The sequence below is a fragment of the Diplotaxodon limnothrissa genome, linkage group LG3 (assembly GCF_057381915.1).
Source record: "Diplotaxodon limnothrissa isolate DT_005_m linkage group LG3, D_limnothrissa_male_GT1.1, whole genome shotgun sequence".
In the NCBI taxonomy this organism is placed as follows: Eukaryota; Metazoa; Chordata; class Actinopteri; order Cichliformes; family Cichlidae; genus Diplotaxodon; species Diplotaxodon limnothrissa.
Genome location: NC_140598.1, coordinates 17,244,103 through 17,271,475, shown reverse-complemented (window position 1 = coordinate 17,271,475; position 27,373 = coordinate 17,244,103). Strand labels below are relative to the sequence as shown.

General features: G+C 44.1%; 1 protein-coding gene across 1 annotated transcript; it reads left to right on the top strand.

Annotated features, from left to right (window-relative positions):
- Positions 1-22,363: 22,363 nt before the first annotated feature.
- Positions 22,364-24,022, top strand: LOC146634715 (E3 ubiquitin-protein ligase TRIM21-like). Its single transcript, XM_085342512.1, has one exon. The coding sequence runs from the start codon at positions 22,364-22,366 to the stop codon at positions 24,020-24,022; it is 1,659 nt and encodes a 552-aa protein (XP_085198638.1).
- Positions 24,023-27,373: the final 3,351 nt, after the last annotated feature.

The following is a 27,373-nucleotide window of genomic DNA, read 5'->3' as shown; positions in this document are numbered from 1 at the left end:
CTTTACAGGAATCAGCCGGTCTGTACTCAGTGACTGTGTGCAGCGGGTGGGAGGAGTGAGGAGTGGTGTGTGGGTTCACACAGTAATGACGGCCTCAGGTGATCAGGAGAAACTCACCTGGATTTCCTTTTTCCACAGCAGACTGAGAGCTTCAGGTGGACCCTGAAGGAGGTCTCAGACACAGGTGGTAAAAGTACACACAGTGTGTACTGAAGTAGAAGTACTACTGTTAAAAATACTCCAAGTACTAATTCAACTTCTTTACTCAAGTAAAAGTAAAAAGTAGTGGCTGTGAAATGAGAGTAAAAAGAGCTGATTGAAGAACATTTCTAACACGTGTTTATACAAAGCTAACTGAACCATGTGCTGCATCAACGTGATAATAAAATAATATTATTCACTTTGTTTCTAATAAATACTCCCAGCTTGAATCAGACAAGTTGAACATGAGCAGAGAAAAAGAAGCAAATCCAAATATTCCTGTGTTCAGTTTTCTCCATTTACAGGCCGACTGTGCCTCTAAACAGGAACATGAGCAGGAAGAGGCTGAAGTGGATTCAGCAGGTGGAGGATGCCTAACATCAGCTGGAAAGATTTACTGTGACGTTTGTTTGCTGTTTTCGCCTCGTGCACGAGAACATCACCAAATAAACTCCAGACAGTTTTTAATATTTCACTGTTCAAGAGCAAAAAGACCGACGGACTGTGTTTAAGGCCACCTCACAAATGTCACACATGAAATATTCAGTGTTTATTTGCTGGTTTGTTGGCAGCAGCTCCTTAAAGTCTGTCACACATCTGTTTGACCGTCTCCAGTTAATCTGAGACACCAGTTAATCTGCAACAGCAGCATCAGGCGGCTCAGCTGATCTCTGGTGTGTAGCTGCTGTGCTGCGCTCCCATTCCTCAGTGAAAGCAACAGCAGAACAAAAACTCTCTCGATCCACATGTTTGAAAAGAAAGCTTTTAAACAGATGAACACACTCAGTAAAGGACAAAGAAAGAAGTAAGAAAAAATTGGAGTAAAGAGTAAAAGCAGGAGCAACTGAAACAGGCTGCATGCTAGCTGACACATGCTAGCTGACGCATGCTAGCTGACGCATGCTAGCTGACGCATGAGCACTAGAACTGTTCAACTTCATTGTTATGATTTTAGCACCGAGTTACATGAAATCCTGCATCAAAAAGAACAACACAGCGATCACAGACATGTTTCTGCCAACAAACCAACATTAACCCAGAAAAGCCTCTAAAACAACCTGCTGTGGTTTGGAGTAGAGATTCCTGAATTTACCAGGTGCACCTGAAGGCAGCACAATTTAAACCGTAAATAATGATGTAGGTGCGCAAATCCTTTTCAAGCGTCACACCATCAGATGAGCTGGCTTATGTTTGTTGCACTTCTACACCAAGTTTTACGCTAACGTTTCTTCGTTGCTGATTTTTGTTCCACAAACCAAAAGAAAAAAGATTCAACCTTTAATATATTTTCATGTGTGTTTCAAGCACTGTGACATATCACACACACACATGCTGAGTGTGTCACTGATAAAGCTGTGACACAGCAGCTCACTCAGTCCAGTCCAGGTAACAGACTCACCTGTTAGCAGCAGCTCTGCCCTCACAGAGCTCAGCTGCTTATTTCAGTCAGCAGGAAACATTAATATTATGGACTACAGCCGTCTGTCAGGGCCATTCAAGGACACAACGTCACACACAGGTTTAAACTGTTAGACTCATGAATACCCACAACGTTCGATGCACATTTCTCTTTAACAGGAGCAAACGGCCTGATCAGATAATATAAGAACTCATAAAAGCTCATTTATGTAAATCTCTGCTTGGACCAGTGAAACAGTCTCACACTGACTAAACACCATCACTACTTCAGTAATGACAGAGGGGCGTAGGCGTGCTCGTGGGACAGCTTCCTCCAGCTGTGGAAACCAGATGTGGAAGCAGACTCCCTGATGTTGCAGTCCAACACCAGTGTGAGCAGAGAGGACTCAGCTGCTGGGCGGAGCTTATCTTCCTGTCCTGTTCAAATCCAGCATGAAACTCTTCTTATGTTCCCTCTTCAGTCTGATCCTGTCTAACAAACACCACTGTTCACCTCCTCCTCCCTCTGTGACTCCTTCATGTCCACTTTACTCCTCAGTAAGTCTCCACAGCTCCAAGCCAGCTCTGCATTCAGAGTTAGTCCACGTTCTCACCTCCATCTTCAACCTTTCCTCAGCCAGAGTGTTGTGTCTGTGCTTCCACAGGCCCCGCTGGTTTACAAACTTGTTCCTGTTAACGGAAACAAGACGAACAGCTTTTACTTGCTAGCAAGGGAGGACCGCTCGGTGTGTCAGGAAAGCACTGAATCCACCCACAGACGACCTTTTACTGAACACAGTGTCAGTACACACAAGCACCACCCATTGTAAAACCCCCTATGGTCAACAAACATAAGGCCCTATGTGTGTTTGTGTGTTTGGGGTGCGTTTGTGTGACCTCCTGCCCACAAAGGATGATAAAGCAGGAAGCTTACTAAGCAGCAAACAGAGCCCTCACATAGATGTGCCTATAACAAAACACTGCAGCCTCCCCACCAACAAACTGGCTGGAGAGGTGGTCAGAGACAAAGGAACGTCTTTGATCAGGCTGCTTGAACCAAGACTTACAAACTTAAGTAACACAATGACAACATTTAACAATTTGACTCCCACACAGAGCACTATCCCCACATGCTTCAAGACCACAACCATCATGCCCCTCCCCAAGAAAAGCCCAGCCACTAAACGCCTGCAGACCAGTCGCACTGACTCCCATCATTGCAAAGTGCTTTGAGAGAGCGGTGCTGGCCTACATCCAGAGCAACATCCCAGACACTCTGGACCCCCTGCAGTCTGCCTACCGGCCCAATAGGTCCACGTCAGACGCCATCGCTGCTGCCCCTCACTACTCCCTCTCCCACCTGGAAAACAAAGACCTCAGGGTGCTTTTTGTTGATTATAGCTCCGCCTTCAATACAGTCATCCCTCACAAACTCATTCCCAAGATCCTCAGCAGCTTCTACAGCTGCACTGTGGAGAGCACACTGACCAGCTGCATCACTGCATGGTACGGCAGCACTACTGCTATGGACCAAACGCCTGCAGAGAAGATGATCAGGACCCCGCTGCCCTCTGCATCCACCATCGCAGAGTCCAGAGGAGAGCTGCCTCCATCCTCAAAGACCCCACATCCCCCCAACACGGCTGTTCACACTTCTACCGTCAGGACGATTTATTGCGCTGAAACACAGCAAAACAATTCAGTGTTACTGGCGGCTTCCATTGTAATAACGGGCCTGCGTTACTTTTGTGAAGGATTATTTTGCCAGTTACCCGTTTGGCTGAGCCGCCACTGCCACCTACTGGCGAAACTAAATATCGCCCTAACATCACATCAGGTGGGAGCAAATGAGCTTTTCGCTCTGTGTTATGATGCAAACTATTGTCACAACAAATAGCAAAAAAAGATGATGGGGGGTGGGCACGAACACATAAGGAACACATCTGAGACTTGTTCTTAATGCGCAAAATACTCGGGGTGCCACATTTGCACATCAGGTCATCTTTCATATCAAGCTCATAGCTCCTTTGCACCCCTTTGTGGTGTAACACAATGTGCACTGTTACAAGAATGTTTTTCTTTCTATTGTTTTCTATAATTTTAAGTTAAGCAGGACAGAGTTCTTTTAAAGAAAGATTTACTTATATTCTCAAAAGTTAAGCATGACAGGCTTCTGTTTAAGAAAGAGACCTGTTTTACTGTGTTAATGTTGTCATGTTGAGCTAAAAATAAATGGCTAAATGATCATTTGTTTCCCATGTGTTCATATCACAAAGAATAGAATATGCATCTACTTAAATCAACTTCAAGTCAAATGGCTAAAAAAAAATTTCACACACAAAAAAAGCTACAAAATTCACCACACTGGGAAGGGTGAACTGGGTTGCCCGGCCCTGGCCACGAGGTGTCCCTTATTTATTTTTCAGGGAGTTGGCAACCCTAAACTGAACTCTCAAACACACAAACAAACCCATTAAACACCTGTAACTCTATCAATGTCGTACTGTTAAAGAAGACTTTACTGTCTAAGGGATTAACAACTTCATTTTAAAAATCGTGCAGGCAGCTATTCAAATTAGTCACACCGTGGGATGTAAGGAGCTCTCTGATTCTCCAAAAGTTGATTCTGTTCATCTGGACGTAGCGTTTTTCTGGGAGAAACATTTCATCATCATGCAGGTGACGTCTTCAGTCTCAGCTGACTGCAGGTTCCCCCAATCTTATAAACAGTAAATTTGCATAATGACTGAAACCAGCCCACTGCAGGAACAATGGGCTGGGAGGTCAGTTCCTTAATCATAATTATGCAAATTCTCATGACCATTGATCAACAACCACTGATCAATGGCCATGAGTCCCATTCACAGAGAGTTGGGGAATGGCTGCAATCACAGCATTGTAAGATGGCGAAAGATGTACTCTTAGGTCCCCTCCTTGATTCAGAGATGGTCTAATTGTTATTTACTAACTAATCTTAAATGACTGTTCAGCACAGAAATGAAGCCCAACAATCATGTTTTACAGTCCCGTGGTCTCAGCCTCAGATACTCAGCTAATCAAAGTGATGTCATGACAAAAATGAATGACCAACAAAACATTTTTCTCCTTCATTTCTGTCACACAAAGCTGTATGTAACATTTCTCGCGGTTAGTATCATGGTTGCTAGGCAACCTGAACAGCGTGACGAAGGCTAGACCGTCCCATTTCACAAGCCTCCCACTTCCGCACTTATCCTACTTATAGTACGTGTACATAGTACACGTAGTGCGCGTACTTCAAGCGTGCAGACCCTGAATTGGGACACAGCCACAGTATCCAGGAGGCTCCTTCCAGCTCACCTGTCCCCTGACACCAAAAACAAGTACACACAGCCAGCTGTCAATAACTCTGCCAACTTCCTGTTTCCTCCTGCAGAGCCCGCCCATCAAGGAATCTACAGCTGTGTTTATCAAGTCCACGTTTCATCTCATAAGTTGTCCTCTGAGAGCCACCTGCTGTCTGTCTGAGGTAAGAAGAAGCAGTAGATGATGAGATCATGGGAATATTGAACAGTGTTGTAGAGCAACAACAACAACAACAACAACTAGCAACTCTTCTCTGCAGCCTGATATCACAACAAAGCATGCAAAATACACCCGAGTCCATCATGTCAATATCACGCTTTGCTTCTCCAAACTGTGAATTGACAAGCATGCAGAAGATGCACTAGACGACATATTCAATGCCAAGAAGTCAGCAGTGTCCAAAGAACGTATGAAGCACATTCCAATGTCCTTCTATGCCAGAAATTGTTAAGCTAGGCAGCTAATATATATTTACATGTAAATGTGTTCATGCCTTTCCAGCGATTATTTTCTCTGTTATAATTATTCTTTCTTTGAAATGAAATACCTCCATCTGCTGTTACTGCAACCTACTGCAACCTACATCAGCTTGCACCACACAACTTTTGAACCCTTTGGCTCCTGCTCGCAGAGCTGCTTCTTATGTGAAAATCAGTCGACACCTTTGTAGCTGAGAATGAAGCGTTCAGCCTGTTTGGACCTTCAGAGAGAAGTGATGCAGTCAGTCTGATCTGTGCGCTGTCATGTCTCTGCAGCCTCACCACAGACGGGAAGACGCTGAGCTGGTGGAGTGTAACCTCGGCATTGGTGCAGTGAAGAGGGAGGAGTTTAGGGAGGAGATTACTCGATATTTAGAGTATTTGTCATGTTCCCCCTCCACTGTGTGGATTCCTGCCTGGCTTAAACTTCTGCTGCTATGCTCATTAAACTCTGTTACACTAAACCCACCTCTGACTACGAGTCTTCCTATAAACCAACAGACAGAGGAACAGGTCTGAGGTGAAACTAACACTGATTCACTGTCAGAACAAAGTTTGTTTAAGTTGAAGACATATTTCTCTTATTAAAGTTCTGGTTTGGTCTTTATTGAATGTTGATGTTCAGTTAACATGATATTTCCCTTTGTCCAAACACCTGCACTAAGATCAGTTTTGTCTGAGTCAATGGATGCATTCCAACACTCCATGTTTCAAACTACCTGCTAAGTTTTTACCTGTTGATTTACAAAAGCACTCTAAACATTATGAGACACTTGAACTGATGAGAGTGTGGTTAAAGTCCTCTGTAATCACTTGGTGAGGTTGCCGTGCTTCAGCCTTCAGGATTATTATAAATTAATGTTTACTGGAGGCAAACTGGATAGATGGAGGGAATTTTACTGCAGTCACAGAAATCCTAAACAGGAAGGACAAAGTGGAGATTACTCCAAGATGTGACAGTTATGGAGTGTATGCACTTATAAACTCAATCGATATTTAGTACTTAAGTACTGAGTAGGTGTATTTTTTTATTTCTCATCTCTCTGTCCATAATGTAAAAGAGAGTCTGACTTAGAAAACAGACTGAGGCCTGAAGTTGTTTGATTGTTGAGGGTTTTTTTTTTGCAGAATATCAGGTGAAAACTGTCTGACTTCATGCTCCTGTAGGCCTAAATCCAGCCAGACACTAGTGTTGTTGTTGCTTTACATTGTAAGGTAAAGACCCTACAATAAGAATGAAACCCCCAAAAGTCACATGACACCCTGTTACCAAGCACTTTGACATCAGTGGGAAGGAAAACCCTTTTAAAAGGAAGAAACATTTGGTAGAACCAGGGGCGGCCATGGGGGGAAAAAACATGCTGTGGAAGAGATGAAAAGCAAGTATGATTCCATGCAGAGAGGTCTATTAACACATAGTGACTGAAGAAGAAACACCCAGTGCATCATGGGAGTCCCCCAGCAGCCTACGTCTATTGCAGCATAACTAAGGGAGGATTCAGGGTCACCTGGTCCAGCCCTAACTATATGCTTTAGCAAAAAGCAAAGTTTGAAGCCTAATCTTGAAAGTAGAGATAGTGTCTGTCTCCCGAATCCCGAATCCCGAATCAGGGAGATTTTTAGGAATTCAGCAACAGACTGTTGCAGGCTTTGACTGATTACTGTGTGGACTCTCCACATTAATGTCAACCGTCCAATGCACAATAAAAACAATCAAATAACTAAAGCAGTTCAGCTTTCAGAATATTAAAATACATTTTACAGTAGTGCCATCTTTCTTTCCATTTACTTATATTTTCTTAAACACTCACTCATCCATGTGACGTCGTCACACTGAAGTTATATCTATATATACTCATTATATCTGAGTTCACCTTTCCAGTAGATCCAGCTGCTCAGTGAGTCTTACTCCTTTACACACTCTGGGTTATGTTTGCATCATGTAATACATATGTGTATGTTATGTGTCTCTTTGTGCTTAGTTTGTGTGGTTTTTCTTTTGTGAAGATGGCTGAGGTACTTTCGCTTATTAATGCTTTATAAGGGAAAGCAGTCTTAACTTTAGATGAACACAAAATATTATTATTATTACTAGTTATATTATATATAACTAGTAAAAGCCTGAAATAAAAATAAACTACAATACAATGATCATTTCCGTAATCGAGTATTCCACTGATTATTCTAGCAATTAATTGAGTAATGGTATGAGAAAAACTTTGTCTTATTAACGTTTCAAAACCGGTCGGAGCGGGCACACTCTGTTTGGTGTGACTATTTTTAAATCTCTGTAGAACTGGAACCACGTAAGGTAGCGCAATAATTTTTTTTTTTTCCATATGAAACATAAGAAACCGGAGGAGTTGTACTTACATCTTGTGCCATCAGCTTGTCCTCGGTCACGGTTTCCTTCCACATAAAGCTTTGCAAAAACTGCATAAAAAGCGCTTGCAGCAACAAAAATATAATATTCCATATGTATATACATGCACACACATATGCATAAGTATATGCATGTTTGGTATACATATTTAGTAATGTGCATACAATCTTATATTTGTACATATTTTAATTCTTGCAATTCTTATATTCCTGTTTCTTATGTTTCTTGTATTTTGCACACCTCTGTTGCCTGTGAAGCTTGCACACAAGAATCTCCCTCACATGTGCTGTACCATGTACCAGTGTGCCGTGACAATAATATTGATTGATTTGATTTTGATTTGAACACAAGACAAAGACACAAGGAGAACCTCATGAACAAGGAAGTAAACGATGAAATGACTGAGATCAAAAGAATGTCATGCAGATGTCACACAAACAACAACACTAGACACTCAGAAAGAAACAAATCACCTGACGTTATGAAACAGCTCAAAATGGACCAAAGTTAGACATCCAAAAATAGCTTTTTATCAACTGCAGAACACCACTATGTACACTCAACAAAAATATAAACGCAACACCTTTGTTACTGCTCCCATTCCCCATGGGATGGACGTAGAGACCTAAAATTCATTCAAGATACACAATATAACCATCCCTCCCAAACAGTAGTCACAAATCAGTCCAAATGTGTGGTAGTGGGCACATCTGCTATATTGAGATAATCCATCCCACCTCACAGGTGTGCCACATCAGGATGCTGATCTGACATCATGAGTAGTGCACAGGTGTACCTCAGACTGCCCACAACAAAAGGCCACCCTGGAGTGTGCAGTTTTGTCTCACAGCAAAATGCCACAGATGCCACAAGCAATGAGGGAGCGTGCAATTGGCATGCTGACAGCAGGAATGTCAACCAGATCTGTCGCCCGTGCATTGAATGTTCATTTCTCAACCATAAGTCGTCTCCACAGGCATTTCAGAGAATATGGCAGCACATCCAACCGGCCTCACAACCGCAGACCTCGTGTAACCACACCAGCCCAGGACCTCCACATCCAGCAGGTTCACCTCCAAGATCGTCTGAGACCAGCCACCCAGACAGCTGCTGGAACAATTGGTTTGCACAACCAAACAATTTCTGCACAAACTGTCAGAAACAGTCTCAGGGACGCTCAACTGCATGCCCGTCATCCTCATCGGGGTCTTGACCTGACTCCAGCTCGTCGCCGTAACAGACTTGTGTGGGAAAATGCTCACATTCGATGGCGTCTGGCACGTTGGAGAGGTGTGCGCTTCACGGATGAATCATGGTTCACATTGTTCAGGGCAGATGGCAGCTGAGAATGTCCCAGTTCTTGCATGGCCAGCATACTCACCGGACATGTCACCCATTGAGCATGTTCGGGATGTGCTTGACCGGCGTATACGACAGCGTGTACCAGTTCCCACGAATATCCAACAACCTCGCACAGCCATTGAAGTGGAGTGGACCAACATTCCACAGGCCACAATTGACAATCTGATAGACTCCATGCGACGATGTGTTGCACTGCATGAGGCAAATGGTGGTCACACCAGATACTGACCGGTTCTGGGTCCCCAGACCCCCAATAGCGCAAAAAACTGCACATTCCAGGGTGGCCTTTTGTTGTGGGCAGTCTGAGGTACACCTGTGCACTACTCATGATGTCAGATCAGCATCCTGATGTGGCACACCTGTGAGGTGGGATGGATTATCTCAATATAGCAGATGTGCCCACTACCACACATTTGGACTGATTTGTGACCACTGTTTGGGAGGGATGGTTATATTGTGTATCTGGAATGAATTTTAGGTCTCTACGTCCATCCCATGGGGAATGGGAGCAGCAACAAAGGTGTTGCGTTTATATTTTTGTTCAGTGTATTATGCACGTTCACGCCCCTAACAAACCAGCCTCTCTGAAACTGTTTTAAGACCTATGTTATTAATGGTTGACAGCATGTCAAAATGCTTCTAACTACTGATATTTTTTGCCTTTTTGGTGGCTCCATAATGTGCTTATAATGTTCCTGCAAGTGGGTGATCATCCCCAGATTCACCTCAGATCCAGTTCATGCAAAAAATAAATCCCTGTGTCTTTTCAACAGTTTGAATCACACAATGAGGCAGTGATGTCATTTCAGAGAAACAAGGACTTGTTTATCTTTGGTGACGTGATATTCTGAAGAATGATATGGGCCTTAACACAGGCTTCGTTTGGACACGCCCCCTGTGCTCAACACAGGAGATAAATTTCATCATTTCATGAACTGAAGCTATTTCCATATATACTGTGAAAGATGTAGTGTGTACCTGTAAAACCAGGTAGCTTTGGTATGCATGTGTTGGATGCACCTTTGCTGTGACTGGCTTGATGCGAGCTGTAGAAACGCATCATGTTGACTTTAATGTTGACTGGTTCAACCTTTAGGTGGCGCTGTTTCTATTTGTTCCTGTGAAAGCTGTAACAGTGACAGACTTGGTTAAATGAAGGTGTATAAGTCATGTAGATTCTTGCATTTACACAGTGGTTTATTTGGGATAAGATAATAAGAATAAGATACTGTACACCATAGAAAAGAGTGAAATACAAAACAACAGAATGAAATATGGTATGACATCTTCAATGAATGTGGAGAAACAGACGCTACCTTGGAATATATATAATGACTTGTGAAAGGGAAACAGTGAATATAGGCTTACACAGAAGGTCGAGCCTTTATCTTACAGTGTGACTGAAGTGCATCTACATTTTATTGCCCCTCTCTCTCTCTCTCTCTCTCTCTCTCTCTCTCACCTTTCCACTCGTCTGCCTCCCTCCTGCTTCTTGGTGTGTCTGTGTGTACATGTTTACTTATGTCTGTGGGGACCAAAAATTGTAATTTTACTATATTTCTGGGGATCAACTCCAGGGTTCCTGTGTTGTTGACCCAGTGTTTTCAGTTTGTTCATGTTCTGTGTGCTTCCTTCTAATGACTATTTAGTGTGGACTCTCTGACATTACCACACATCGCACAGAAAAAATGAGAGAAGACTCCCTGGCTCCCAGACAAGCTGTTCACTCCAAAGCGCCGACTCCTAGAGCATTTTCATTCTCGCCCAATTATAGGCTGACTCATGATCAGCCCATACCAGGAAAAAAAACAAACACGCAGACAATTGTCTGCCCAGCCCAGGCAGTAAAACAAGTGGTACTGGCCCATTTTTTTAGAAGTGTTGCTGTAAACAAATTCAACATAGCAAACAGACTGGCCACTTGACCTGGTAAACTCTCTATATGTGAAGCATATTTAAGACTTAAAAGAATTTTCTAAAAGGATCCCAGCACAGCTAAATACCAAAGCAACATAGTCACCTGTAAGCTCATCCATCTGTTATGTTATTCTGTCATACCACATTAACAACATTATGTTCTTGAGTAGTATGTCACGCAAAGTTATTAAGGGCTAGGTTTATTGCAATGGGTGTTACTGACTGACGCGCAGAAGAAATAGTTCTTTATGGAAAAAAAAAAAAAAAAAAAACACAAAGAAAGAACAATACAGTATCCACATCTGAACCAAAGAGTAAAACAGTGAAATGTGGATTATTAAATATTAGGTCTCTCTCCTCCAAGTCTCTGTTAGTACATGACTTAATAATTGATCAACAAATTGATTTACTCTGCCTTACAGAAACCTGGTTGCAGCAGAATGAGTATGTTAGTTTAAATGAATCAACACCCCCGAGTCATTCTAACTACCAGAAACCTCGAAGCACAGGCCGAGGGGGAGGTGTGGCAGCAATTTTTCACACCAGCCTATTAATTAATGAAAGACCAAGACAGACTTTTAATTCATTTGATAACATTTACATTTACAATAATCAATTACAATAATACAATAATCGAGAGCAGACTTTATCACAGTAGACTCTGGATACTGTAGCTCCTGTGAAAACTAAGGCCTCAAATCAGAAGTACCTGACTCCGTGGTATAATTCTCAAACTTCCAGGCCTAAAGCAGATGACTCGTAATCTGGAGAGGAAATGGCGTGTCACAAATCTAGAGGATCATCATTTAGCCTGGAGAAATAGTTTGCTGCTTTATAAGAAAGCCCTCCGCAAAGCCAGAACATCTTACTATTCATCACTGATTGAAGAAAATAAGAACAACCCCAGGTTTCTCTTCAGCACTGTAGCCAGGCTGACAAACAGTCAGAGCTCTTTTGAGCCAACCATCCCTTTAACGTTAATTAGTAATGACTTCATGAACTTCTTCACAAATAACATTTTTATCATTAGAGAAAAAATTACCACTAATCATCCCACAGATGTAATATTATCTACAGCTACTCTTAGTACCATTGATGTTAAGTTAGACTCTTTTTCTCCAATTGATCTTTCTGAGTAAACTTCAATAATTACTTCCTCCAAACCATCAACGTGTCTTTTAGACCCCATTCCTACAAACTAGTGATGGGTCGTTCGCGAACGAAATGGCTCTTAGAGCCGGCTCTTTGACGTGAACGACGAGAGCCGGCTCCTTATCGCGAGCCGTCACGTGGGTTTTTTTTTTTTTTTTCTCCTCTCTCTCACCCTCTCTCTCTCTCGCACTTTTTTTCCCGCTTCACTCTGCACGTGAGCCTTGTGCTTTATGCTGGGCAGAGGGGGGAGGGGCGGTAGTTACACTCAGTAGCACAGGAACAGAGCCAGAGGGAGAGAGAGAGAAAGAGAGCCAGGGACAACAACGTCACATTAGAAAGGTATAGTAATCATCCACAACTATTTTCGGTTGCAGATGATAAAGGATTCAGAAAGTGCGGATTCATGCAGGCCCATATGACAGAGAATGTGCATCTTCTTTTTGTTTTCATATTATAATTTATATTTAATTGTGTTTTGTTTTGCAGTGTTTTGTGTTGTTTTCACTTTAAATTTGTAAAAGGAAAAAGATGAAAATTTAAATAGTTAAAAGTTGAAATGTGAATAGTTGATTTTTGTATTATATGATTTATTTATTACATTTTATGTGGAGTGAATAAATAAAAGTATATTTACAGTGGTCCCCAGAGACAAAGCACATACAAACTTCAAATCACGTACAAACTCCAAAACACGTAAAAACACGTACAAACTCCGAAGCACGTAAAAACTCAGAAGCACATAAAAGCTCAAAACACTTACAAAAGACAACAGAAGTGCTCCAGGATGCTGGGCGCAGTGTTGCGCTTTTGTTATCTTGTGGCTACACAAGCCAGCAAGTACCAACGACCGGATTTGGTGTGTGATAGTAACAGGTAAATGAATTTTTTTAAATTATTTGAATATATTTGAGTGCCTGTGTATAAATACACAAACAATACACACATGCTTTCAATTGTGTAATTTAAGTGATCTAGTAGCTCTGCTTTGGAAGTTCAGTTCATGCTAGAAATGTGTTTTGGAGTTTGTATGTGTTTTGTCTCTAGGGGCCACCGCATATATTTATATATAAACATATACAAATAAAACCACTTTTTTTTTACGTTAGTAATTCCTTTTGTGCATAGTTTTATATTATTGTGAATAATAAATAAATTAAAGCAACAAAACAACCTGAAGAGCCGGCTCTTTTTAGTGAGCCGAGCCGAAAGAGCCGGATCTCTAAAAAGAGCCGGAAATCCCATCACTACTACAAACTCAGGTACCAGTGTGGTTAAGATGATTTCTCAACATTGATTTTGAATTAATAAAGAAATCTTATTGAAGTTCTAAGAGATGTGTCTAATGAACAGGTGACTGGTTTGGTTGGTTATGGAGAAAACAACAAAACTTATTTTTTATTGTTAAACATCTATTTAGAGTAAATTTGTTTTGTTTTAGATAAATAAATGTTGAAAGGGAGAGGGAGAGAGAGGAACAGAGAGGAGCAGAGAAGGAGGAGCAGAGAGGGAGAGAGGGGAGCAGAGAGGGAGGAACAGAGAGGGAGGAGCAGAGAGGGAGGAGCAGAGAGGGAGAGAGGGGAGCAGAGAGGGAGGAGCAGAGAGGGAGAGAGAGGAACAGAGAGGGAGGAGCAGAGAGGGAGGAGCAGAGAGGGAGGAGCAGAGAGGGAGAGAGGGGAGCAGAGAGGGAGGAGCAGAGAGGGAGAGAGAGGAACAGAGAGGGAGGAGCAGAGAGGGAGAGAGGGGAGCAGAGAGGGAGGAGCAGAGAGAGAGGAGCAGAGAGGGAGGAGCAGAGAGGGAGGAGCAGAGAGGGAGAGAGGGGAGCAGAGAGGGAGGAGCAGAGAGGGAGGAGCAGAGAGGGAGGAGCAGAGAGGGAGAGAGGGGAGCAGAGAGGGAGGAGCAGAGAGGGAGAGAGGGGAGCAGAGAGGGAGGAGCAGAGAGGGAGAGAGGGGAGCAGAGAGGGAGGAGCAGAGAGGGAGAGAGGGGAGCAGAGAGGGAGGAGCAGAGAGGGAGGAGCAGAGAGGGAGGAGCAGAGAAGGAGAGAGGGGAGCAGAGAGGGAGGAGCAGAGAGGGAGAGAGGGGAGCAGAGAGGGAGGAGCAGAGAGGGAGAGAGGGGAGCAGAGAGGGAGGAGCAGAGAGGGAGAGAGGGGAGCAGAGAGGGAGGAGCAGAGAGAGAGGAGCAGAGAGGGAGGAGCAGAGAGGGAGGAGCAGAGAGGGAGAGAGGGGAGCAGAGAGGGAGGAGCAGAGAGGGAGAGAGGGGAGCAGAGAGGGAGGAGCAGAGAGGGAGGAGCAGAGAGGGAGAGAGGGGAGCAGAGAGGGAGGAGCAGAGAGGGAGAGAGAGGAACAGAGAGGGAGGAGCAGAGAGGGAGAGAGAGGAACAGAGAGGGAGGAGCAGAGAGGGAGGAGCAGAGAGGGAGAGAGAGGAACAGAGAGGGAGGAGCAGAGAGGGAGGAGCAGAGAGGGAGGAGCAGAGAGGGAGAGAGGGGAGCAGAGAGGGAGGAGCAGAGAGGGAGGAGCAGAGAGGGAGAGAGAGGAACAGAGAGGGAGGAGCAGAGAGGGAGAGAGAGGAGCAGAGAGGGAGGAGCAGAGAGGGAGAGAGAGGAGCAGAGAGGGAGGAGCAGAGAGGGAGAGAGGGGAGCAGAGAGGGAGGAGCAGAGAGGGAGAGAGGGGAGCAGAGAGAGAGGAGCAGAGAGGGGGAGAGAGGGGAGCAGAGAGGGAGGAGCAGAGAGGGGAGGGGAGCAGAGAGAGAGGAGCAGAGAGGGGGAGAGAGGAGCAGAGAGGAGCAGAGAGAGAGGAGTAGAGAGGGAGAGAGGGGAACAGAGAGGGAGGAGCAGAGAGGGAGAGAGGGGAGCAGAGAGGGAGGAACAGAGAGGGAGAGAGAGGAGCAGAGAGGGAGAGAGAGGAGCAGAGAGAGAGGAGTAGAGAGGGAGGAGCAGAGAGAGAGGAGTAGAGAGGGAGGAGCAGAGAGAGAGGAGCAGAGAGAGAGGAGCAGAGAGAGAGAGGAGCAGAGAGAGGGAGGAGCAGAGAGGGAGGAGCAGAGAGGGGAGGGGAGCAGAGAGAGAGGAGCAGAGAGGGGGAGGGAGGAGCAGAGAGGGAGGAGCAGAGAGGGGAGGGGAGCAGAGAGGGGAGGGGAGCAGAGAGAGAGGAGCAGAGAGAGAGGAGCAGAGAGGAGCAGAGAGGGAGAGGAGCTGAGAGGGAGGAGCAGAGGGGGAGGAGCAGAGGGGGAGAGAGAGGGGGAGAGAGAGGGGGAGAGAGAGGAGCAGAGGGGGGGAGAGAGAGGAGCAGAGGGGGAGAGAGAGGAGCAGAAAGGGGGAGAGAGAGGAGCAGAAAGGGGGAGAGAGGAACAGAGAGGGAGAGAGAGGAGCAGAGAGGGAGAGAGAGATTGAGGACAGAACAGAGATGAACAAGAGCAGGTGAGACACACATGTTCGTCACATGGTTGTTTACCAAAACTCATCAGAACATGTATCCAGTACCTAGTGTTTCTTTTTAGGTTTGTTACTTTTCAAATTCTATATTTATTAAGTTCTGCAGGCTTATGAAGGCTAAATAATTATTATTATTAGAGCCGAAACCTGGAGAGGTTCAGGGAGAGGAACAATGGGTACGGCTAATTCTCGAGCTAGCGATTCATCCAAAAAACTCTGCTCAGCTCCAGAGTCAATCAGTGCGCTACACGGGTGAGTAAGGGAATGAAAAATCAGCTTAGCCGGACAACTGAGATGGGGAACAGAGTTAGCCGTAGCACCCACCAGTATCCCCACAGCTACTGGCGGGCGGAGTCTTTTACTCGCTTCGGACAGGTATCAGCCCAGTGTCCCCTTTTCCCACACACGAAGCACTCACCCGTGCGCTGTCTTCTCCTCCGATGGGAAGCACCGAATCGAGCCCGGCCCAACTGCATCGGCTGTTCCTCATCCTCGACAGGGTCTTCTTCTTCCTCTCGCCAGTGAGAAGGAAGCAACTAAGGGGCTTAGGTAGCTCTTTCGTAGCTAACTCACATTTGAGTTCTTCGTTTAGGCAGTTCAGGAAGGCTCCGCGGAGAGCGTTCTCCGCCCAGCCCGTCTCCTCGGCTAGGATCCAAAAGTCAATGGAGAAGTCTGCGACACTCCTACGTCCCTGCTTTAGGGTAAACAAACGATTAGCAGCGCCATCTGCATCCGTGCCTTTATCAAACACACAGCGGAATTTAGTCAGAAAATCCGAGTAGGAGATATTCGGTTGAATATTTAAAACGGCTTGTGCCCATTGCAGCGCCCGGCCAGTCATCAATTCCACCATAAGCGTGATCTTCGCACAATCTGAGCCGTAAGCCTGTGTCTGTTGTCTGAAAATCAATGAACATTGCATCAGAAAGCCTCGGCTCTTTGTTATATCTCCATCAAACTTCTCCGGAACCGGTAATGTATATTCTCGCCTAGGTGGAGGTGGTGGAGGTGAAGGAGGTAATGGGCAAGCTGCAGCCACACTTACTGATGGAGTGGGTTGTGGAACTGTAGCTGAGGTGCCAGGCGCGGTGAGTAACACACCTTGAATGTTTGCAAGCACCTGTCGCATCGCTGTTTGTTCCGTCATGATGTGTTTCATCATGCTCTCATGGTGACCCAAAACTTCGCCCTGAACAGAGAGCTCTCGCTGAACTGGGTTTGAGTCCGCTGAGTCCATGGCTGGCTGGAGTATTCTGTCACGGTGGTTAGAGAGTAGACTCAGGCGCGGAGCTCAGAAATAATGACAGTGCATTTATTTACAGTGCAGCAAGGTGACAACAGTTCAAATGTGCAACAATGGTGATAGTGCGTCCCTCCTTCCGTGTAAGCCCGTGCGTGGTAGTGAGTGCCCGTCTCTCCTCCAAGTGCTTCCTTAGTGTCCGTGAATCCTCCGTCAATCCCTGGGTGAACACACACACACGACAGCAGAATGAGTATGACGATCAGACAGCACTACAATAACGTTAGCGACTCAACGACACTACCAGGCTTAGTGCAATACTCAAGCGCTGTCTGTCGCTCAGCCACACCATTAAGTAGCCCTGCTACTAGTTGATTGGCAGCAGCTGGTGGATTGACTGTAGGTGTGGTGTGCTCCAGGCGACAGCACCTCCGGGTCGAAGGTAGCCCGTTGCTAGGCTACCCCCCAACACATCACAGCGGAGCCGGAGGGGAAGACAGAGCGACAGGAGAGACACACACACACGCACACAGATATACACACACCGGCAGGTCGACCGGTCAGGGCGCCGTCAGATCCTGACAGCGACCTTAGTGTGTTAATACATTTTATTTGAAAGGTGCTTTCACATAAAATGTATTATTATTATTATTATTATTACAATCAGCTACAGAGCGACATTTTGTAAGAACTTTTTTCAAGACATTGAATCTTTAAACAAGAGAAAACTAGAGAATTTTAACTTGTTCCATTGGCAGATTTTTTTCACTTATTTCAAGCTAAAATATTTATTAGAATTCAAATTTAGACAGAAACAAAGTGAATAATATTATTTTATTATCACGTTGATGCAGCACATGGTTCAGTTAGCTTTGTATAAACACGTGTTAGAAATGTTCTTCAATCAGCTCTTTTTACTCTCATTTCACAGCCACTACTTTTTACTTTTACTTGAGTAAAGAAGTTGAAACAGTACTTGGAGTATTTTTAACAGTAGTACTTCTACTTCAGTACACACTGTGTGTACTTTTACCACCTGTGTCTGAGACCTCCTTCAGGGCCCACCTGAAGCTCTCAGTCTGCTGTGGAAAAAGGAAATCCAGGTGAGTTTCTCCTGATCACCTGAGGCCGTCATTACTGTGTGAACCCACACACCACTCCTCACTCCTCCCACCCGCAGCAAAACCAGACAAACAGCTGCAGGAAGAGGCAGAGCAACACCTGAAAAGCAAGAAGTTCAACATCATTTTGCAGAAGGGAAAGTGTGAGAGAGCAGCAGCAGAGCTGCAGTCGAGTCCTGTTTGTCTCTAAAAGAAGATTCACTGGAGTCCATCAGGTTTCTCTCAGCAACAGTGGTGAGTGCAGCTGATCACACTTCCTGGTTATTCATCACTTCCTGTTCCTCTTAGATTGATTCTGGATCTGATTGATCATAAGGATTACAGACGTGAAAACACCTATTTATTCTTTATTGATATAAAGCCTTTGACACTGTAAACCAGCAGATTTTGGTCAGTACTTCAAAAAGTCATTCACACATTGTACAAAGATTATCTGACTTAGTGTATCCTGTAAGAGTCACAGATGATCCTCAATCATTCAGAAAACAGTCGATGCTGCACTTTATAACTTTGTGTGGAAACATGAATCTCATTATTTAGACAGATGTGTTTGAATCATCCTGATAATCAGGCTTTAAACATGTCAGAGTTCCACACATCAGCTGTGATATTCAAGCTGACCTGGATCAAACATGTCATCAGACACAAACATAGATGATGCTGTTTAATCCCAAAGCTTATTTAAACAAACTGGAGGACAGAATTCCTCCTTAAATGGGATTTTGATCAAATCCACTGATCTCGTTTTCACACACAGGCTTTATCATGGTGGCTTCTTCTCTACTAACATCAATCTTTGATTTGGACAAACAAATTGTCACGTATAACTTTTAGTGAGATATCAGTTTGTAACATCTTGTTGTACATTTTCTGTCACATCGCCATTAATCACACAAAGTCTTCATGTTCCAACAGGTCGGAGTCATCATCATCATTTGTCACGGCTATGTATGCACCAACAGTGGACAATATTATGCCGTTAATCATGAGTTTTAGACATGGCAGTATACATGTTACAAAGACACAAAATAAAAGTAAAAATATCCCAACTCCAATGAGTGGTCTTTTTAGCACCTGTAGCCAGGAGCCAGTGTAAAGCCAAGAAAACCTGTTGCTTAGTTTGTGGCTGTGGTGCATTTTGTATAGCTTCTTTTCTTTTGTTTAGGAGTTTTCTTCCTTCGCCTGAGAGGGTGTGGCCTAAGTATGTTACTTCAGGTCTCCATAATTGGAGTTTATTCAGAGACACTTTGTGGCCTTGCTCAGCCAGGTGACGTAACACAGCCATAGTGTTCTGTTTACACCCTTCCTCTGTGTGGCCAGTCACTAAAATATCATCTACGTAAAGTAGAAACTGTCCTTCTGCTGGCAGGAGGCAGGACATCATTGATTTCTTTAAAGCTTCAGCATAGGGAGTGGGGCTGTTTTGAAATCCCTGAGGTAACCTAGTATAGGTGTATCTCTGTCCCTCAAATGTGAAGCCAAACAGATATTGTGAGTTAGGATGTAAAGGCACTGAGAAAAAGGCGTTTGATAAATCTATCACTGAGAACCATTGTTCTTTTGGAGTGACTTGATTCAGTATAGTGTGGGGATTTGCTACTACTTGTGGTATCATTTCCATAATTTCATTTATTGCTCGCAGATCATGTACCAAACGATACTTTCCAGTATTAGCTTTCTTGACTGGGAAGATTGGAGTATTACAGGTAGCAGAATTAGTTTTTATTAGAATTCCTGCTTTTTCCATATCTTTTATCACTGGCTTAATCCCTTCTATTGCTTCTTTAGATAAGGGGTATTGTGGTTTAATGGGCCTGTGGGATGAAACAGTCTGTACTATTACCGAGTCTGCGTTTTTTATTAATCCCACATCTGTTGGACCATCCGACCACAGTGTAGAAGGTGAACTTTTAAGTGCTGGCTCTTCTTCCAGTGAGAGAATTTCTCATTCTTGTGTGCTGTCGTGCAAATGAGTATTGGGTGTAGTTCTTATCACCCAGCCCAGTGCATACAGTGAGGCAAAAAAGTATTTAGTCAGCCACCGATTGTGCAAGTTCCCCCACCTAAAATGATGACAGAGGTCAGTAATTTGCACCAGAGGTACACTTCAACTGTGAGAGACAGAATGTGAAAAAAAAATCCATGAATCCACATGGTAGGATTTGTAAAGAATTTATTCGTAAATCAGGGTGGAAAATAAGTATTTTGTCAATAACAAAAATACAACTCAATACTTTGTAACATAACCTTTGTTGGCAATAACAGAGGTCAAACGTTTACTATAGGTCTTTACCAGGTTTGCACACACAGTAGCTGGTATTTTGGCCCATTCCTCCATGCAGATCTTCTCGAGAGCAGTGATGTTTTGGGGCTGTCGCCGAGCAACACGGACTTTCAACTCCCGCCACAGATTTTCTATGGGGTTGAGGTCTGGAGACTGGCTAGGCCACTCCAGGACTTTCAAATGCTTCTTACGGAGCCACTCCTTTGTTGCCCGGGCGGTGTGTTTTGGATCATTGTCATGTTGGAAGACCCAGCCTCATTTCATCTTCAAAGTTCTCACTGATGGAAGGAGGTTTTGGCTCAAAATCTCACGATACATGGCCCCATTTATTCTGTCCTTAACACGGATCAGTCGTCCTGTCCCCTTGGCAGAAAAACAGCCCCATAGCATGATGTTTCCACACCCATGCTTCACAGTAGGTATGGTGTTCTTGGGATGCAACTCAGTATTCTTCGTCCTCCAAACACGACGAGTTGAGTTTATACCAAAAAGTTCTACTTTGGTTTCATCTGACCACATGACATTCTCCCAATCCTCTGCTGTATCATCCATGTGCTCTCTGGCAAACTTCAGACGGGCCTGGACATGCACTGGCTTCAGCAGCGGAACACGTCTGGCACTGCGGGATTTGATTCCCTGCCGTTGTAGTGTGTTACTGATGGTGACCTTTGTTACTTTGGTCCCAGCTCTCTGCAGGTCATTCACCAGGTCCCCCCGTGTGGTTCTGGGATCTTTGCTCACCGTTCTCATGATCATTTTGACCCCACGGGATGAGATCTTGCGTGGAGCCCCACATCGCATTATATCTGGGACTCTCCACCATTTGACCTTAGAACTGAAGAAGCTTCTCGGATGAGAGGTGAAACGTCTTCAAGTAACTTAAAGAAGTCCAGACGCTTTTCTTTGCAAGCTCCTTTGACTACGATGACCTGGATGACTGAGAACCTTCACAGACATAAAATGGAAGTAGTTCAGTTGTGCTGTAAAATCAACTTACTTTCAGACACATACACACACATAGACATTTGCGCGCTTTTACAATTTGTTACGAAGTAATTATGGCTACCTCTAAAACCTAAGTTTAATTTGATTCCTTTCGTTGAATCCTAACCTATTTTATTTTGTTACTTTAAACCTTCGTGGCGGTTTTATATACCAAAATAGTGTTTTTCACCCTCGGACATCTCACTGGTGGTTTGGATCGTCAGACTGAAACTGCCGTGGACCAGGCTACTGGCCCAGACCCGAATTCACGTCCTGGGGCTCTCTCCTAGTCTAAGAGGGCTGTCGACAGACTTCAGTGCTGGCTTCCCACGGCGTCAGGAATCAGTGCTGGATCCTGGAACAGAGTCACAGATAACAGTTCTGATATTTTCTGATCCGGCTCGAAGGACCAAAATAATGTCAAGAGATGTATTCTAAAACACTTCTTCAGCAGATAATCAGAGAGGAGAAACACACAGATTTTCTTGCTAGCAAGGGCAGTCACGAGAGTGCTCGCACGAGAGTGAGGGCTCAGAGACTCGCAGCTCTGAGACTGCCCTGGTCTTTATTTTATACATCAGTGGGTGTTTGTTCCCAGCGAGTGAATATCACTTTCTCACTTTACTATAGTAAAGAGCACTCCTGTCACCAGTTTACATGCATGTGGAATGTTAAAAAAGTGGGGCGTTGTAATGGGAGACGTTAAACAGATAGTGAAACTCCTTCGGCTTATCAGGGATGTAAATCCTTAGGTGACGGCCAAGCAGAAGACAAGGTCATAATTCTCTCTGTGAGGGAGGAGGTATAGCCCCCCACTTCAAATCAAGCTCACTGGGTGTGTTGCAGGTTATCGTTAAATTTTCCACAACAGTGTGTTGCTGGGTCTCCACCAGTTACTCTGAGAACTGAAGAAGCTTCTCAGATGAAACGTCTTCAAGAACCTTAAAGAAGTCCAGATGCTTTTCTCTCCAAGCTCCTCAGACTACTGACGCTTGTTTCTCTCTTTGTAAAATGAAATTTAAAGTGAATTTTGAATCAAATGTTTCTCTTCTTTCTCCCTCAGAGTGCAGACATGTCTGCTGCCAGCAATCTGCGATCTGAAGATCAGTTTCTGTGCTCCATCTGTCTGGATGTGTTCACTGCTCCAGTCACTACACCATGTGGACACAACTTCTGCAAAACCTGCATCAGTCAGCACTGGGACATGAATGTCATCTGTCAGTGTCCCATGTGTAACGAGACGTTCTACTCTAGACCTCAGCTGAGGGTCAACACCTTCATCTCTGAGATGGTTGCTCAGTTCAGACGTGAAGCTCAGCAGAAAGCCAGCAGCAGCAGCTCAGAGCAACAAGCTGCCAAACCAGGAGAAGTTCCCTGTGACGTCTGCACTGGAACCAGACTGAAGGCCCTGAAGTCCTGCCTGGTGTGTCAGACCTCTTACTGTCAGACTCACCTGGAGCCTCATCTGACAGTGAAACGTCTGAAAAGACATCAGCTGATTGATGCTGTGGAGAACCTGGAAGGCAGGATGTGCACGAAGCACGATAACCTTCTGCAGCTGTTCTGTAAGACCGACCAGACATGTGTCTGCGTGCTCTGCTCTGTTTTAGACCACAAGAACCACGAGTTTGTTCCTCTGAGAGAAGAATATGAAGGAAAGAAGGCAGAGCTGGAGAAGACAGAGGCTGAGATTCAGCAGATGATCCAGAAGAGACGACTGAAGATTCAGGAGATCACAGAGTCGGTGAAGATGAGTAAAGATGCTGCAGACAGACAGAAAGCAGAAGGTGTTCAGGTCCTCACGGCTCTGATGGAGTCTGTTGAGAGACGCCTGAAGAAGCTCATGAAGGAGATCGAAGACAAACAGGAAGCTACAGAGAAACAGGCTGAAGGTCTCATCAAAGATCTGGAACAGGAAATCTCTGAGCTGATGGAGAGAAGCTCTGAGGTGGAGCAGCTCTCACGCTCTGAAGACCACCTCCACCTCCTCCAAAGCTTCTCCTCCCTGAAAGCCGCTCCACCCAGCAAGGACTGGACAGAGGTCAGAGTTCATCCACCATCATATGAGGGGACTGTGGGGAGAGCTGTGGCTCAGCTGGAGGAGACAGTCTGGAAACCCATGAAGAAGAAGCTGTTTGAGGCTGAGCTGCAGAGGGTCCAGCAGGATGAGGTGGATGTGACTCTGGATCCTGATACAGCTCATCCTGACCTCATCCTGTCTGATAATGGAAAACAAGTTTATGATACTGATGTGGAGAAGAATCTTCCAGACAACCCAGAGAGATTTTCTCAATGTCCTGGTGTTTTAGGAGAGCAGAGTTTCTCTTCAGGTAGATTTTACTTTGAGGTTCAGGTTAAAGGAAAGACTGAGTGGGAATTAGGAGTGGCCACAGAGTCAATCAACAGGAAGGGAATAATCAGAGCGAGTCCTCAGGATGGTTTCTGGACTGTAGGGCTGGTAAATGGAAATGAGTACATAGCTGGTGCTTCCCCTCTAGTCCCCCTCTGTCTCCATCCTGGTCCTGAGAAGGTGGGGGTGTTTGTGGATTATGAGGAGGGTCTGGTCTCCTTTTATGATGTAGGTGCTGCAGCTCTGATCTACTCCTTTACTGGCTGCTCCTTCACTCACAAACTCCACCCATTCTTCTGTCCCTGTCCTAATGATGGAGGTAAAAACTCTGCACCTCTGATCATCTGTCCTGTCAATCAAACTGATCAACGACCAATTTAATTGGATGAATGATTGATTTTTCTTGAAGGGAACAAATGAACATATTGAGTGTAAATCCTCTACAGTCTCCATGTTTCTATAGAATCTGATCATCAGGACTCTGATTCACACTTTGATTCTCATGGAGTTTGATTTGAACAGAAGAAAAATTGAATCAGGAAATGTTCCCACTGATGGAGACTCGAGCTGAAGAGCAAATATCAGAGAACAAATGTCCAAAAGCTTCATTTCCAATAAAGTTTGTTCAATGCTTTGAGTGAATCCAGACTCATGTGTGGCTGTTATACGGAGCATCAGAGTCCAGCTGAGTTATGTTGGATACAAACTGCTTATTTTGGCTCTGTGAGGAGTTTTGTTCACTGAAAACTGATGAGACGGATAATATTCAAAGAACTCTGTAGAGATTCATGCATCCATGTTCTCCACCTGCAGGTGTGGAGGAGAAAGGTGGAGCACAGACTGCTGCATCCTTCCAGTCACATCATTTTGATGATTATATTTGCATGTTGTGATGATTTGGGTTAAAGACAAACAGAGTTGAACGGCTGCAGTCACAGCATGAAGACGATGCTGAAGCTGAGCTGTCAGTGAACATGTTTCACTGTGATTTGATTTGAAGAATAGAAAGTGTGTGTGGCTGCTGACAGCTGCAGTCTCTGCTAGTCTGCATAACACACACACAACTTTCCCCCTGAGGCAACGATGCAGCAACAACACAACAGCTGCAGACACACACACGATTGTGCGCTCCCTTTCAGTCTGAACTCTCAAACACACAAACAAACTCTATCAATGTCGTACTGTTAAAGAACACTTTACTTTTCCTTTATCTCACATTTTCATTTCATTACATAATTTTCTGATTCATCTTAATCCTTAATCTTAACCTTTGACCTGTTTCCTTGTTGGCTTTGATAAACCTTGAAATTTCTTTCACCTTTAAACTTCAGGCTTAAATTCAACCTTTGTCAAAAACCTTCTTACTAACTTGTAATACCAACTTTATCTATTAAACATGTATCTTGTCATATAAACACTCGATCTAACTGAGACTGACAGAACTGTAACCACTCACTGCTCAAATTTTAATTTGGTTTATGGCGAATTTTGCAGCTTTTGATATAACAGGCTCTGCTTACCTTTATTTTGAAGGGCTTCTGTGAGGGTGAATCAGTTTCCTCCAGTTCTGGCGTCTGACAGCAGCTCCGTCAGGAGCCTCTCCAATCCTCCTTTTCTCCTTTCCAACCCAAAAATCACGTCGGGTCACCGATTTTGTTGTGTTCAAATGTTTTCAGAAGGAATTCAGGAGAAAAAGATTTAAAAAGATTTCCTTCAGCAGTTGAAATGACAAGTTTACAGGATTCCAGTGTGACAGCAGTCTGCCTCACACCAAGGATAACTCTGAAACAGCCGTATAGCTCATATACTGTGACTATAAGCTTATTCTGGCTCTCCTCTCCCAACATGAACATGGCAGTCTGCTGCCAATCTTCCCCATTCAGTCCCTTTGACCTCATACATACTTATGTTTTTTTCATTTACAATTAAAGCATTTTCAGCTATTTTCCAACTTCTTCTTCTGTGTAAAGATCAGCATTTACCAGTTCAGCCCTTGTTTTCAGGCTAAAAATTCTGTTTTTTTAAATCTCATTGCATACATTCAGATTTCAGCATTCACACTGCAGTTTCTTCAGAAAATGCACTTTCTAGTTTCATATGTGACTTTTCTATCAGCTGAACAAACTGTGCATGCAAATTCACGCTAAAGTTAAATGCAGAGAAAGCGCAGAGTCTCTGCTTTCAGAAACAACTGGATTAGTTTCAATTGACCAAACGGTTCAAAAGTTACGGTAATTTAAAAACACGTTGCAAAAACCTGTCGCCGCTTGTTGGATTGTGAGTTTCGGCATTAAAATGCAATTCTACATCCAGACACTAAAGGGCGCAGAGCGCGATGGTGGTACCGAGCAGTGTTTTGGGGCACAGAAAAAGAATTTCACAGAAAGAACTTCCTGTTGTGAAGCTAACGCCAGCACAGCAGGTGTCTTTTAGTGATGGTAAATTTGATTCTTTTTACTGAATCGAGTTTTAATGAGTCACTCACCAAAGTGAATTGGAATTTTTGAGTCATTTGATTCATTGATTCAGTTGACCAGAGAGTGCAAAAAATGTACATTTTCACTCAAACTTAATTTGTTTCTCTTTTCATGTAAATCCTACTGCTAAGATGAGTGATTCTAAAAAAAACAACAAAAAAACCCAACTATTTTATAGAGCAAAAACATTTCTAAAATTAAGCAATTTCCTATCAAAATTGCTTAATAAACATTTATTTTGTTTATTTTTATTTCATTAGTATTTTCCTTAAATGTGTTAGATATATATTTTCTCATCTAAATGTCCACTGAGCTGTGAGACAGGGTGCGGTAATGCGCCTTAACATTGGTTGCCAACCAAGAACATTGGTTGCCAATTCACAATTCAGACCAGGAAGGGAGGGGGTGAGTAGCTCAAATGTGCTGTTAGCATGTTAGCAGAGTGATGCTACTGTGAACCGAGGAGCTATTTTCTTGATGTGAGCTTCTGCTCGGGGTTTTTTCTTCCAGTTCAGAGCAGAATTTTTTTTGTTAAGATACTGGATGTTGTGTTTTTCTCCACAATTTTAATTATAAGCTAGATACATTGCTGCTAACAGCAACAGGGATGAGTCAGTGAGTCAGTTGGGCTTGTGAATCATGATTCATGAGTCAGTAAAGTGATTCGCGAGTATTGAACGATTCGTTCATGATTCGCGCATCACTAGTGTCTTTTGTGTTCACGATTTAAAGATTATTGCGTTTTCGTCTACTTGTTGCCCAGGCTGACAGCAGGTTCATTGCCTCAGGTTAGTAAACACACATTACAATGAATGTGTGCACGGCACACCTCACAGTACAGGATGTTGTTTGATCATTCGCACATCTCGGTAAAGGATGCGGGTCATTGTGTGTACATTGTGGGTTTAGGCTGCAGGTGGATTGATGCTAATGCTAGCAACTTAGCTAATGCAGAATACAGTGGAACCCCGACTTACGAAAACCCTGTTTAACGAAAAATTCAAATTACGAAGGCACTGAACGGCAATATTTCTGCCCGTGTTACGGCAAAATGCCCGCGTAACGAAATCCGCTGGCTCTGATTGGCTGAGCCTTCAATGCCCACAATGCCTTCCGAATCATGTGACAACCCCTTGGCTTCCGTACTTAGCTCTGCTGCAAGGTACCTTTTAACCCTCCTTTTTTTGACGCTTTGTTTCCTCAAAAATCTTACGCTGACTTCACAAAGATGCCAAAAGAACAGAAGAAGGATAAA